The sequence below is a fragment of the Stegastes partitus genome, unplaced genomic scaffold (genome assembly GCF_000690725.1).
Source record: "Stegastes partitus isolate 25-593 unplaced genomic scaffold, Stegastes_partitus-1.0.2 Scaffold52, whole genome shotgun sequence".
Lineage (NCBI taxonomy): Eukaryota > Metazoa > Chordata > Actinopteri > Pomacentridae > Stegastes > Stegastes partitus.
The window spans coordinates 306,472-320,667 of NW_007577783.1; the positions used below are offsets into that span (position 1 = coordinate 306,472).

A 14,196-nucleotide genomic window follows, 5' to 3' on the forward strand; every position below is an offset into this window, starting at 1 on the left:
AAAAATACTCACTGCTTGACCAGTGACCTCGAAAGAACGTGAACGCCTCTTCTTGCGGCGAGCTTCAAAGTCCACCTCGCGGGGCGTTTGGTTCTTGGCGGCGACCTGGCGGTTCCGTGGCCGCGTCCAGGTCACATGCAGGCCGGGTCCCTCCCCGGTGCTGGAGGACAGGTTGTCGTCCGAGGTGGCGTGTCTCAGCTCGGGGCTGGGCTGCCTGCCGCGCCGCTTTGGCAAACCTCTAGGGGGGGCCTCGCTCAACGACAGGCTGCTTTTCTGCTTCTTGGGGTCCAGGGGAGACGGGGCGGGGGGTAACCGCAAGGCGTCCACCTCCAGGGCTTTGGAGCGGCGACGGGCTGCTTTTACGACGATGTTCTGGACTCCCTTCAGGATCTGCTGCCGCTCTGTGGAGACAACGGGAGCTCATCGTTACTCTGCTTTATTCAGATTGGGACCCACTTGGACCTGCATGCATGTTCTGCACAGAAAGTTTGCCCAAGTGTTCTCTGGGCACAAATGTCACCTCAGCTGTGTGGAAATGATGATTAGATCTATAACTGATGATGAATTTGTAATTTAAATCAAATATAAAGGAAATATGGCAAAATATCTGCTGGTTCTCGTTTATCAAAGTCCTGTTATCAGACAGTCTGGGTCTGTTACGGCCCCCGGTGCTTCTGTGCCGTCTTGTTGTTGTGGACTTTTGTGACCATTGTATGTGAAGTTGGGCCCAGTTCTGTCTGGCTGAGAGCTCGTTCCAGAACACCAGCTGCCAGTCGTCTCAGCTCGTTAGCCTGGAGCTGAAGACCTGAGCTCCGGGCCCTGATTGGTCCACCTTCCTCTAATCAACCGCCACTGTCATCACACCTGGAATATAAAACCTCGACTAAACTCTCAGTCGGGGTTTAGGGGATTCAGGGTGAACACTTCATCCTGGTGTCTCTTGTTTTTGTGTCTTGGGGTTTTCTGTGGCTGCTGCTGGTCTAGTGTAGAAGTGACTTGGTGAAGACTGTAGCTTCAGTTAGCAGCAGTTCAACTTAACTTAAGAGTTACTCGTATCTTGTGTTTTCTGTAATGTGTTCTGAGGCACTCTTTGTTTGGTTTCCTTTTTAAATGTGGGTGTTTGGCTCTGGAGTTCAGTAGTTCTGTAACTCTGTTCGCTGTCATTGAGTTTTAGTTGGTTCTTTGATTCAAGAACATCCACCAGCCCTGTTTTCTTTATCACTGCTTTTTTGGGGGGTTTTAATTACATCTATTGCTTTACCTCCTGGTTTCTGTTACACCCAGCTGACCCTAGAGGCTGGATGGTAACAGGGCCCAAAATACATCAGATATATTTGTACAAGCCTGGCAGGCCCCTCAGACTGTGGGAAGTGGTCTGCTACTTTAAATTAAACATGGTGAAATGGCTTTTGTGCCACTTTTATGTATTCTATAAATTCTGGTCTAAAACTTTCTGCACTATTAATTGTATAGTTTATTTTCTGTTCCTTAAATTTACATTTTTTTTTACGCATTTTCCCCCTTTTTGTACATTTTAAGGCTCTATGTAAAGCTTTCTGCATTGCTTCTATGTATGAAACGTGCTGCACAACTCTGCCTTGCCTATATACCAGTAAAATAATACAAACAACTTGCAGACTTTCCCTGTGGCCTGTGAGAGACTGCAGTGTACAGATTGTGCAGTCCTCAAACTCAAGGCTCTACTTACAGATGATGCACCTCCAGTTATCTTTTACTTCACTGCACAAAGATTCTCTGATCTTCCACAAAGCGATTATGCACTAATTCGAAAATCATACCATTTCGTGAAATCGGGATATCGGCTCCGGCCTCGCTGCTCTCAGGTGATGAGTCCAGGTGGCTGCTGACGCTGTGGCTCAGATGGCTGTAGCTCAGAGAGCTCTCAGGAACCAGAGGCTGCAGCTGCAGAAACCACATGCAGCGTTTTAACAGACATTCACAGCAGCTTTTAGTGAGCACCAGCTTAATCAATTCACAACACTTCATCGTGCCTGTGAGTCACACATCGAACACATTTTCACAAAGGAACAAAAATTACACTGAGGTGATAATATTTCAAACCTACAACAATTTAAAATTCTGTGAGTCTGGAAATTTTTGCACAGCAACCGGAGCAGAAAAACCTGACTGCAGGAGCCGTGATAGCACACGCTGGAGTTTCTTTTATGGAAGTGCGTGGGTTGAAAATGAAAATGTTCCAGCAGAGTGAAAGATCTGTGTGAGTTTAATTCCAACAGAAAGCAGAAAGTGAAAAGCAACACCTGAACAAGGCTGTATTAGTTCACAGCATGAGGCGCCGCTCAGGGAAGGTACTGGACTGAAATGAAGCGGGGTAATTACCACCTATTAGAATTAACCTTACCTCTCGGTTGCCCTTCCCGTTAATGTGGATGGGAGGTGGAGTCATTACAGATGAGTTTTTCATCTGCCTGGCGTGAGGGCTGCTTTTGAAAACTCTGTTATTGTCCCTGAGGAAGGCAAAAGGGACAAAAGTGAGAAACTATGCATGTAGATCTAGTTAATGTCACTATAAAAGCAGCTTTATGAGTGTGAAACGGGGAACAATATGAACGAGGTGTCCTCTTACAGCTCAGGCTCAGGCAGAATAGGAGGCAAGGTGTGTCTACGGATTTTGGCTTGACCTCGTCTGCTTTCAGAACACATGTTGCGTACGCTCTCCTGGTCCGAGTCCACGTCCTGCGTGTTGTCGCGGCCCTGGCCGGGCAGGGTGATCTTGGGTAACGAGCCCTCCTGGAAATGAGAGCAGAGCAGCGTCAGGCCTTCTGATTTATATTCCAGTATAATTTAGCTCCTTAATTAATTGATTTGTCACGCTGCGGTCACCTTGATGGTGTGTCTCGTGGTCACTTTATCCAGGGCCATGGCTCTGTCCAGTTTCCTCTCGTCTAGTTCCCTCATGTACATTTCATACAGCTCCTGGAGGTGCGGCGGGACGAGCAGACTGTGGTCTGGGGCACACAGGAACACATGTAGGTCATTAAAGCTGCACCAGATACAACAACCACACATGGACTGCAACTAATGATTAGCTTCTTTAAGTTTAACCTGGTGTCATAGTTTGTTAGGGTGCAAGGTGGCATCATGAAACGACTTATTTTTTCTGACCAACAGTCCCAAAATACTGAAATTACTACAATCTAAGACGGATATTTGAGAGAAAAATTACACGAATCTTCTTACAATAAACTAATTGGAAGTTCAAAACCACCTGCAGCAAACAGCAATGAACAGTACAGGTGTTTTAATAGAGTTTTAAGCAAACTTTGGATTCAAAACGCTGCCAGACTCACCATTGATGAACTGTCTCTGCTGCTGGATGATCTCGTCACAGAGGTGTCTGTGCTGCTCAAAGCGCTGCACCACGAAGTTCTTCTGCCGGATGACGTTGTCTTTGAGCAGCGCGTGCGACTGCATCTCGGCGTTCTCGATCTCCAACTCGTGCACCTTGCAGAGGAGGCCCAGCACCTCGCGCTGCTCCTCTGAGCTCACCCGTCGGGGCAGCAGCTCCTCCAGGCGTCGGGCTCGATCGCGAAGCTCCAGGAACCGGCGCTCGAGCAGCGCCTTGAAGGAAACAAATGGAGAGCTAGTTAGGTTTCTGCCTCACACAGTATGAGATCACAGCCAAAGCAGAGCTGTTTTGTTTCACCTTCTGCTTCTGAATCTTCTTCTGCTCGGCCATGAGCGTGACCAGGGTTTCTCGAGCCATCGCCACCTCCTGGGTCTCTGTGCTGTCTGGTGGAGACTCCGGGGAATCGGAGTCCTTCTCGCTTTCGTCCTTATTGACGCTCTCCTTCCTTCTCTCTGCGCGCCACTTTCTCCTGCGTCTGCTCCGTTCCTGCTCCCAGCTGGACGAGTAAAAACCAGAAAACATTTGAACTGTGAGCACTGATTGTGTGTTTATTATTCACAGCGGAGTTGTAACGATGAGTCGACCGAACGCTCAATGATGAACGATCATCTGTTCATGAAATACTGTCTGCAAACAGTCAGATCCTGGATCAGGTCTGTTCCATTAGCGAGACTTAAAGAGAGTCGTAGCACACAGTAGAAGCATGGTTGCTATGGTTACCCACTGTACACCACATAAATGAGATCTGCGGTTGAACTGTTGACCAGCGGCGGTCTATAGATTCATACAAATCTCCAAACATTCATCTCAGAGACCTTTGAGGATAATGAGCGCAGACTGTTCTCGGCTTTCGTTTCTAACTAAGTGAATGCACAGAAGGTGAAGAGACGTGATATAAATCCTAAACACTGACTCTGCAATGGTTAGAAGGTGTTTGGAGGTGTCGATCTGGATCTCCATGTTGCTGTTCTCCAGCTCCATCAGGCTCTTCCTGATCTCCATCTGCTGGCGGAAGGCATCCAGAAGCTGCTCCCTCAGCTGATCCATCTCTGCCCGACTCTGCTGGCTGGAGTGGGCCTGGACCTCCGCTACGAGGAGGGAAAGACGATGACAGGATGGGATTAGATGGAAACGGTTACTAAAAGGGAACAGATACTGTTGATGTATTCGAAAAGGCAGCATGGACGGGACTTTACCTTGGACGTTGCGGATGTCAGCCCGGTCTGAGCTGAGCTGGCGGCTCGCCTGATCTGCAATCTTCTTTTTGAGCCGCTGGATCTCGCAGCGCAGGTCCGAGATGATGTTGGTGTACTGAGCGATGTGGTACGACACATTTATCAGGTTCTTCTTCACCTGAAGCAAACAGTGATGAGAAAAAATGCTTAGAGATGCTCATGGATCTGGAAATTTAACAAACAAAGCTGCATTTTGTAGCAGCTTCTACCAGAAATTTGCTCTTGATTACGGGACCAGGATGTGCTTTATTGCCAATTCAACTTATACAATAGCAAGGTACAACAATTTAATCTTTGCCGATCTGTAGTGTGCAGTAAAAGCTACAGCCCAGTGAAAATCTGGTATTAAGTTGACGTATAATCAGCTGTAGCATCTGTATCTGTTAAATCAGTCACAGCAGCTGAGAGGCTAAAACATTAAGTTCTAAACTCACCCGTGTTCGAATGCTTTTGGCACGGTCCGCGTACGTCAGCGTGTTGCGAGACTCCTCAAAAGCCACGGAGGCGGGGCTGATGTGCGCTATCATGACCGTTCGGCTGTTCCCACCCAAAGAGTCCTGTTGGTCGAAGGCGAGAATGATGAATATAAAGCATCATATAGAAACAAATCGGAACCATCAACACAACCTGTAAGCCGCCGTACCTTCAGGAGTCGGGTCAACTTGCTGTCCCGATAGTTGACGTACTTGTTGCCGTTTTTGTCACTCAGGGCGTTGATGCAGTTGCCCAGAGCCAGGAGGGAGCGGTTGATGTGGGCGCCTTCTTTCAACCGCTGACCCCTATTCTGAGTCTGACAGATGCAGAAAAGAAACAGAGTGAGAAAAACTCTGAAGCTAAAACACTTTTTCAAGGAGAAAATGGAACAATAGAGAGATGGGGAACAACATGGGGATCAAACTAGACCTGCACCAGGAGCGTTGCTGTTATAAGGTCAAAGATATGAAAAGAAGAAATTCAAAAGCCAGATTTAGAACAATTAGAGCTGCTTCACTGACAGACTTTAGTGTTTATCTGTCCTCTCTCTCTGTTAGATTGGAAAAGGTAGATGACATGCTGTACTTGTGGGTGCAAATCAGGATTCAGGACTACTTGGATTGGATAATACTTGCTGTGTTGTTTGTTTACTGACAACCAAATCTAGTCCAGATTATCTTAAACCTATAAATAAATAATACCAACAAGTGGATATTAAACTTCTTATTTAATTATAAAAGCATGTTCTTGTAACATCATTATTTTTATGTTGAAAAGACATTTTGGCAGCTTCTTTCAGAGTTGTTGACGCGCTTCCACTCTTCACCAGCAGATGGCGTCACCTCACATCTTTGGTGAACCTGCACTGAGCTAAATCAGCTTTACTTTTCACTAACTGCACACACGACTCTTCTTCTGAGGCGAAAGAAAATGTTCTCCGTCCCCTTGAGTGACTAACAGCTTTCTGCTCGGCTCCTAATGGAGGCCGCATGTGCTGCGCATCAATACTACGACTGTGAACCGTTCAAACAGTCTCCATGGCAAATAAGTGCCCTCGCTCGCCGGCTGCTTGCATGTTAATCTGTGGAAGAAGAACGAGGCGCCGGTCGTCTCTGTGATCTGTTCACATGAAAAAAAAAAAAAAAAGCTGCAACAACAAACCGAACAAATGTTTTTTTTCCAGCATCCTCACTTGAGTGCTTAGAAGCATGAGGTCAAAGCGATAATAAAAGCCAGGAAATAAATTGGCTCTCAGTTAGTTTTCTGTTTTCATCGCCTGCTTGTAGTCACCAGAGTGACAACAGAGGAGCTTAACAGCCAAACTCACTGTGCAGTAAAATGAATCATCTGGAAGACGTGAAACTGCGCACGACTTGCATTTTTAATATCCTTTATGCTTTGTAAAGTTTGTTTCATCGTAGTGCCCCGCGTGAGTCATTTTTTATTTTAATTTGGCTGTGACTCGTAAACGTAAAATCAATAAAATACTGATCACAGAATTTAAACGACTGTTTTAAATAGAATTTTTATTCAAGCGATTACGCAGAGAGGACGAGGAAACACGTCAATTTGATGATTGCAATTATCTTGTTGTGGGAACAAACTGACATTTAGGTAAATAAACTCTGTGGAAGGAGGAACTGGGATCACGATGTTCTCCGTTATGTAGGTCACTGTGTTTGATAATCGACTCTCTGATCAACCTCGTCATATAAAAGAAAGACCGACTGCCGGTGATCAAAGAAGCATCTTTAATTTAAACTTCCAATAACATGTTTTTTGCGGCCTCTTGGGAGCGACAGAAACAAAGATGTAAACATCGCTTTGACATTTTATCACCTTTCAACTTGATGAGGCGAACCTACACCTCCAGCAGGTGCGAAGCAACAACAGCTTATATTTGGAGTCACGTTTCTTACAAACGTTTCTGATCTCCGCATACATCAGGTTCATCTCGGTTCACCAGGGAGGTGCCACGTATACACCTCCATAATATATACCTCCATAATTATTGGCTATGTGTTAAAAGCCTTAAAATAAATTCAATTTTAAATGAACTGTTGGCAAAAGGGGGTTGTATAAAGCATTACCATCAAGGGTGCTAATAATTGTGTAAATTGTGTAAATTTCTCTTGGAGATGAATAAAGTATCTATCTATCTATCTATCTATCTATCTATCTATCTATCTAATTGTGGCACACTTGATTTGATGTAAAAGAATTATTTTTTAATGTGGGATTTTTTTTTCACACTGAATGAATACACCTGAATTAAAGGTTGAATTTTCTTCTTTTTTTTTTTTCATTGTGGTCCTGTATTATTTAGAAAAAAACTGACTTTATTAGAAGCTAAAGAACACATCTTGACCAATAATTATGGAGGGCGCTGCATCTGTTTGCCACCAAGTTATTCCGTACCCATAATTTATAATATAATGAAACTATCATTGCAAAAAGTAAAAGTGTTCAGCGCTGTTGCAGCTGGTTCAGTAACCGGTGATTCTAACAATACTTTACGGTTTACTGTTGGGCAGTAATGTCTAATGCTCCAATCTATATTTGTTAAATGACCAAACACTACCAATAAATGAAGTGGGGTGGAAATATAAAGCACCACTAAACGTAAAGACTTCGATCCTCGCTCACATTTTTAACTTTCTCTTAAGTTGCCAAGAATCGTGTTACGAATTGTTAATGTGATCCTGTTTACTGAAAGATCAGTGTGTCAGTTCATTCAAATACCACAGTGGGCTATAATTTAGAAAAACATACATATATATAGAGAGAGAAAGAGGAATTATTGAGGTTGCAGCGCTCTGGAGTCAACACTGTACTCCCTGCTACAGTAAGCATCCTGAGGGAGTGCAGGCAGACCTGTGAAGCTCTTGTAGTTTTAAGCTGTATGCATGTGATGAATGGCCTCATACATACAGGCTTGAAGGGAGACGTGTGTGTGTGTAATGGGCTCATTAGCGGAGTTTTTCAACTAAAGTTTGGCAGAGAAGCACTTGACTAAATGCACCCACACAGATCATATATACACAGACACAAATCAAAGAAATCATCTACGTGCATAACTAGCAATCAAACACCATTTCTGACTGTGAGCACACACACCTGTGCTGCCCGCTCGGAGCCGGCGAGGTCGATCATGAAGAGGCGTGCGAAGCGGACCTCCTGCAGAACGTCGCGGCAGCGGCTCTGCTGCTTGACGGCCACCTGCAGCACGGCGTGGGAGCGAGACGACGTCTGATTGGCGGCCGTCGGCTCCTGTGTGCGCTGTTTGTTGCCTTTCATCAGCAGCTCCATGATCTGAAAACACACAGGTGGAGGTGTTTGTGAGTGTTTTCTATTTAAATAAATCGGCCGTGCGGAGGCAGACGGGTGATAAATTAAAGGAAAAAGGTAACATGAAGTGTCTCGGTGAGGTGTCGGGCCACCATGTGGTGCCGGAGCAGCTCCAGTGCTGCCTTGCATTGATTCTCCGGGTCTCTGGAGCTCTACTGGAGGGATAAAACACCATTCCTCCAAAAGATGTTCCTTCAATTGGTGTTCTGATGATGGTATGTTGGTCCAAGATCTCCCACATGTGTCCAGTTTGGATTGGATGTGGTGACCGTGACGGCTATAGCATGTGGTTCATGGAACTTTCCAACTAATAAACCATTCAGTGATCCCTGTCCCATATGGATATCATGCTGGAAGACACCCTGACAGAAGCGTCTCATCATAGGGTACCAGTGATCACTCTGAACAACACTGTATTGATTCACAGTTCCCTATAGATCCATGGACATACAGATAGAAGGATAACAGGTGGTGCATTAGGAGCCAAACCATGACAACAGAAGGTTTGTAGGTAGCTTGTCTCACCTCTTGGGCGTTGATGGTCGACACCTCTGTGATGCCAGCGACCTGAATCACCCCTTTGGAGTCTTCTCTTAGATCCAAGAAGCCCGAGGACGGGTTGAGCAGGTCACGGATCATCTCGTTGTAGATCTAGAACGACACAGATGAAACATAAAATGGTAGATCGTAGAGCGGTGTTCACTGGGCCGTAGACGCAGATTAACGGGGGAATGTTTATGCAAACGGAAAAGGCTCCATTCAGACGTAAACCTGGTACAAAAACATCAAGTGCTATATTTTCTCCACCTTGTCATTAAGAAACCTCAACTAGTTGGGTGGCGGGCTGTCATCAGGCAAGCGTCAGTGCTCCTCTTTCACGGGAAGGCGACTTCCCCGGGCTGACGGTGACGGCGTAGTGAAAGGCCCTCAGCCGCATGAAAGCACACGGCAGGAAGTGACATCCTGGAAAGTGACCGCTGGGGGACGTTCTGCCAGGACCTTTTAAACGTAAAGACCTTCTTTATTTGTCGAGCTGACCCCAACCACAAGCTCTGAAAGGAGGATGCTTTTACTGACACTGACATTTGGATATTTGTTCTGTTATTTTTTCCGCCTGCACTCGCTCACTGATGGCGAGGCTTAAATAAGTCTCAGAGTGTGCAGTCATGCTCACGGCTCTGGGAGGCTGGACTTACGTAAGACATAATAGTACTTAGAGCTGAATGTGAAGGTTGTAGGTTGGAAGGTTCTGTTTGAACGATTGCATTTAACATCAGCACTGTCATTAGTAATTGGGCAAATTAAAATTTTTACCTGATGATGGTGGTGAAAAGAAAAGTTATTCAAATTCAGCCTGAGACTTTTTGAGATATTTGACTCAAAATCATTTCACTCTGTCTCATCCATCCATTGTATCTACACCATAATCCTCAGTAGGGTCGTGGGGGGCTGGAGTCTATCCCAGCTGACTCAGGGTGAAGGCAGGTTCACCTGGACAGGTAACCAGTCTATCTCAGGGCTACACTTAGAGACAGACAACCAAGCACACTCACATTCACACCTACGGACAATTTTGAATCACTAATTAACCTCAGCATGTTTCTGGACTTTGGGCGGAAGCTGGAGAACCCGGAGAGAACCCACACTGCACGGGGAGAACATGGAGACTCCACGCAGAAAGATCCTGGGTGTCGAGAACCGGCGACCTTCTACCTGCGAGGCAATGATGCTAACCACCGCTCCACCGTGCAGCCCTGAACTGAGAACATAATTCTAACTAATCAATGATGAAATAATCATTAGTCACAGCTGTCGTTCTAAATATTTAGCACGCGCTCAGTTGTCATCAGTGATTACGCTGCTGCTGCCAAGTCTTGTGTCAAACGCCACACGTGGAAAACGGTGCATTATCACGAAACGCCTGTAATTTGTGTCTCACGAGCGCCGACCGAGCAGCCAAAAGCAAAATCTGCCAAACACGGTGATCACCAATTAACCTCAACATGTTTCTGGACTGTGAGAGAACATGAAGACTCCATGCAGAAAGATCCCGGGTGTCCTCACTGGGACGTGAACTGACAACCTTCTAGCTGCGAGGCAACGATGGCTAACCACTGCACCACCTTTCAGCCATCATGGAGTTGCTTTAAGAAAAGCCAGAGAGTCACAGAGGGAACCATGAACCCTCTGAAACACCAAACCCGCCAGCAGACTTGAAAGGCATCTTATTTACTTTTTTCTATCTATTCTATTTCTATCTCTGGAGAATCCTTTGATTTTCAACATCCTGATGGTATGTAAGACGTGTAGTTCTACTGAGAAAAATAACCAAAAACAACCTTAAATTCATGATATTTCATCAAAAGTACTTTATTCTTACTAAAAAATCCTCCCAAAATAAACTGTGTGAACCAGATCCTGTTAAAAAAAACAACAGAAGTGTTTAATGCAACTGAGACTCGGCTGCAACCAACATGACAGAAACTCTTCCTGGCTGAACTGCAGGCTGTGTTCACACTGAGCAGAAAGAAGAAAAACCTTTGAGCGACTCAGAGCAAAATAAAACACACTGTCAGCAATTTGCTATTCAGTGAGAGGAAACAGCTTCCTAGAATAAATGTGCTGAGGAGTTTGTAACTTGTACTTCTTTCCTTTTTTTTTTTGTGATTTAACAATGAAGATGTTGTTGAGTTCTCTCCACTTCTATCAATGGCCGTGCTGTTTCCATAGAGGTGCAGGACTTTATGTTGCAGCGGAGAAGGAGCCCACAGTAAATAAAAATGTGACAAGGATTCAGAGAGTTAATGTCAATCCATCCAATCGTTGTCGAGCAGTTCCTGTTGCTCATTCCGGACCAGCCAGCTGGCCGCTAACGGAGCTAAAAAGGTTTCTGAATGTGACCGTGCTCACAAAACCAGAATAAACATTGAAAAAAAAAAAGGAGGGCGGGGGCGGCAGCACATGTCCACGTGAAGAATGGCGGACGCTGTCTTTTTATCCATACGTGTTATATTTATGTGTGTCTGTGCACATGTGTGATCTGAACAAGAAAAGCAGCAGATGTGTGCACTTCGCTCCGTCGGGCTATAAAATGACGTTTGGGCTCTTTGTGGCGAGGCGGCGGTGGCAACGGATCGCTCCCTGGAAACGGCAAACACGCACGTCACACGTATGCACGCCCTGGTGTCGGGACTCATGCCATCGGGTTCAGCACAGGTCAGGGAGCATCCAGACTCCACGGCTGGCTTTTTAATAGGAAAATGTTCACTTCCACCCACCCACGGTGCTGCTAAAGAGCTGAGCTTCAATGAAATTGTCAATCACTGGACGTAATGATAGCGTCTGCCGCTGCAAATACAAAGTGATGTCTGATGCAAAGCCCCCTCCCAGGCGGGTAGATTTGTACCCAACATTGTGCCATTTTTATTTTCCGTTCAGGGCCGACTGTTCTTTTCATATCTGCTCTTTTTATGCAAAATTACATTCATCATCTGCTTCATTCTTCCTGCCTTTGTCATGCTGCTTTCTCTTCCTCCTTTCCTCTCATTCTTTCCTGACAGCCTTGAACATTTCTGAATAAAACGGACTCGTTCTGCTTTATATTCACGCTGCCGTCTTTTTCCAGAATAGCACAAATTATGACGGATAAATCGTTCACTTATTAGAGGCACAATATGATAAATACAATGAAAAGATCGTCAGTAAAGCAGTGAAGGTTTAAATTTGTCTTGTGTTCTAAAAAAGCAAGAGGAGAGAGATGACTACTTTATGTTTAAAGTTCTCAAAGCCAACAAAATGTACCCCTTTAAACCCGCTGGAATACTGAACCACACGAGCGAGGCTTAGTTACTGCCGTCAGAGTCAAATGAACCAACTCCATTGTATGCGGCGCTGTTAAGGCCTTTTGTCACTAAACACACAGGCTGTACCTGTTTGTCGGTAATGAGATGTGGAGGCACACAGAGAAAACCGCCGTCATCCAGCCGAGGTTTTATCTGCGCCTCATCATCCAAACGCACAGATAATCGCTGAGCTACCAAGTACACATGGTTTCTGTGCAACAAAGGCATCCATACAGCCAGTGTATCATCTGTTCCTTGTTGTTTCTTACTAAAATAAAGCGTTGCTGAGGTGACAGATGATTAGAAGTTATGTTGAGTGATGGTTTGGTCACTTCATTACTGCTGTCTCCTCATTACATCTTCAATGAATCTCAAAAACTCCATCTAATGGCCCCGATGCACCGAGCTGACATGAAAGAAATAATGACTAATGTAATGTTTCGCATCACTTTGTGTTTCCTCGACTCACCTGAAAGTTGCCCTTGAACACTAATGAATGAGACTAAAGTACGTTCTGTGATGGCACCAGGATAAATAGTCAGCGGAGGGGTTTCCTGGCTCAGAACAGGCATCCGGGTGTTGATTTGATTTCATATTTGCACATTTGCTTATAGCAATCTAGTCATATGAGGTGTGTCAGGAAAGTTCGAGGACTGGTGTCACAAAAGATGTATTTCAAATCAACCAGCACGTCTACAAAGAGATCCTGCAGCGTTGTGGCAGGACCAGTGGTGGCTGCTTCACCATGACAACGCCCTGAGCATCCCACAGTTCCTGGCTGAGAAGAACATCTCCGTGCTGGAGCAACCTCCCTACTCTCACCCCACCTGGCTCCATGGGGTTGTTTCCTCTGCCCCAAGCTCAAGGGGGTCATCAAGGGGTCCCGCTTAGAAGACGTGGACGACATCAAGATGACTGTGATGACGGAGCTGCAGAGGATCCTGGAGGAATCCTTCCAGGAGAGAAGGCTGGGGAGTTGGGTTAGACTCCAGGGGGATTACTTTGAAAGGGAAAACTGGTAGTTTGGATTTGAAATCTATCTTCTGTGACACCAGTCCTGAAGCTTTTCTGACACACCTCGTATTATGGAATTGTTATATTTCTATTTGTATCTCACCATAAAATGCTGGTAGTGGAGATTTTTTTCCATAACTGTGTCGAGGAGCTTGTCTGGCATCAGGAAAGATCAGAACCATGATGGGGGAAGACTGTATGACTTAGAAAGTGAGTAAAAATAAGTGCAATTATTTTATTTACTCAAGTGTTTACAAAGTGCAACCCAGAGGTGGCAAACCAGACAATCGTCTGCAATGACTGTATTGCATAAAAATTAACCTATCTACTTAACTTCAATATGAATTCGATATCATTTCTTCAGACTTCACTCCACAGACGAGCATTGTGGGAAAGGTCAAGTCGTGCTGTTTCAAGGCAGGAAGGATATTTATGTAGCTCCTCCAACAACAAGGCATTTAATGTGTTTTACGTAATTGCAAACCAGCATTATGATGCTACATAAAAAGAAGGTGGAAGAAGTTAATGTAGAAATGACAGAACGACCTTCGTCTGGGGCTTTTCTACAGAGCTGCGGATCAGGACGCCAGCTCAGCTCGTTTCAGATGCAACGTGGACGCCGGCCAAAACTAAAGCGACACCAGTAGTATCTGCCTGCACTTGGCATTGGCTAACAACCTCAGATCTTATCGGTGTGGAGAGACGGAGGCAAAAGAAGACGCCCTAATCGCGATGCGGACAGAGATGTGTGTCTGCAGTCGGTTCAAATGTGAAGAAATCAGCAGAAAAGTGAGCAATCAGGTTAATGACTGTAACATTTCGAGCCCCGCTGCAGGGCAATTAGAGGCGTGACACCGCCGCTGCACTAGGATTCGATGAGCCCGTGATGAGA

The 14,196-nt window shown here is 45.4% G+C and overlaps 1 protein-coding gene across 1 annotated transcript in view; it reads right to left on the bottom strand.

Moving 5' to 3' along the window:
* Window positions 1-14,196, bottom strand: part of kif19 (kinesin family member 19) — a 37,998-nt gene that overhangs the window by 1,946 nt on the left and 21,856 nt on the right. Inside the window, exons 6-18 of the mRNA XM_008275466.1 lie at window positions 8,974-9,099; window positions 8,218-8,412; window positions 5,270-5,416; window positions 5,061-5,183; window positions 4,588-4,744; window positions 4,305-4,479; window positions 3,689-3,887; window positions 3,333-3,603; window positions 2,866-2,990; window positions 2,609-2,772; window positions 2,384-2,489; window positions 1,800-1,923; window positions 11-401 (exon numbers count right to left, since the gene is read on the bottom strand). Of these exons, the coding sequence (XP_008273688.1) occupies window positions 11-401; window positions 1,800-1,923; window positions 2,384-2,489; window positions 2,609-2,772; window positions 2,866-2,990; window positions 3,333-3,603; window positions 3,689-3,887; window positions 4,305-4,479; window positions 4,588-4,744; window positions 5,061-5,183; window positions 5,270-5,416; window positions 8,218-8,412; window positions 8,974-9,099 (2,303 nt within the window). The remainder of the gene's footprint in view (window positions 1-10; window positions 402-1,799; window positions 1,924-2,383; window positions 2,490-2,608; window positions 2,773-2,865; window positions 2,991-3,332; window positions 3,604-3,688; window positions 3,888-4,304; window positions 4,480-4,587; window positions 4,745-5,060; window positions 5,184-5,269; window positions 5,417-8,217; window positions 8,413-8,973; window positions 9,100-14,196) is intronic.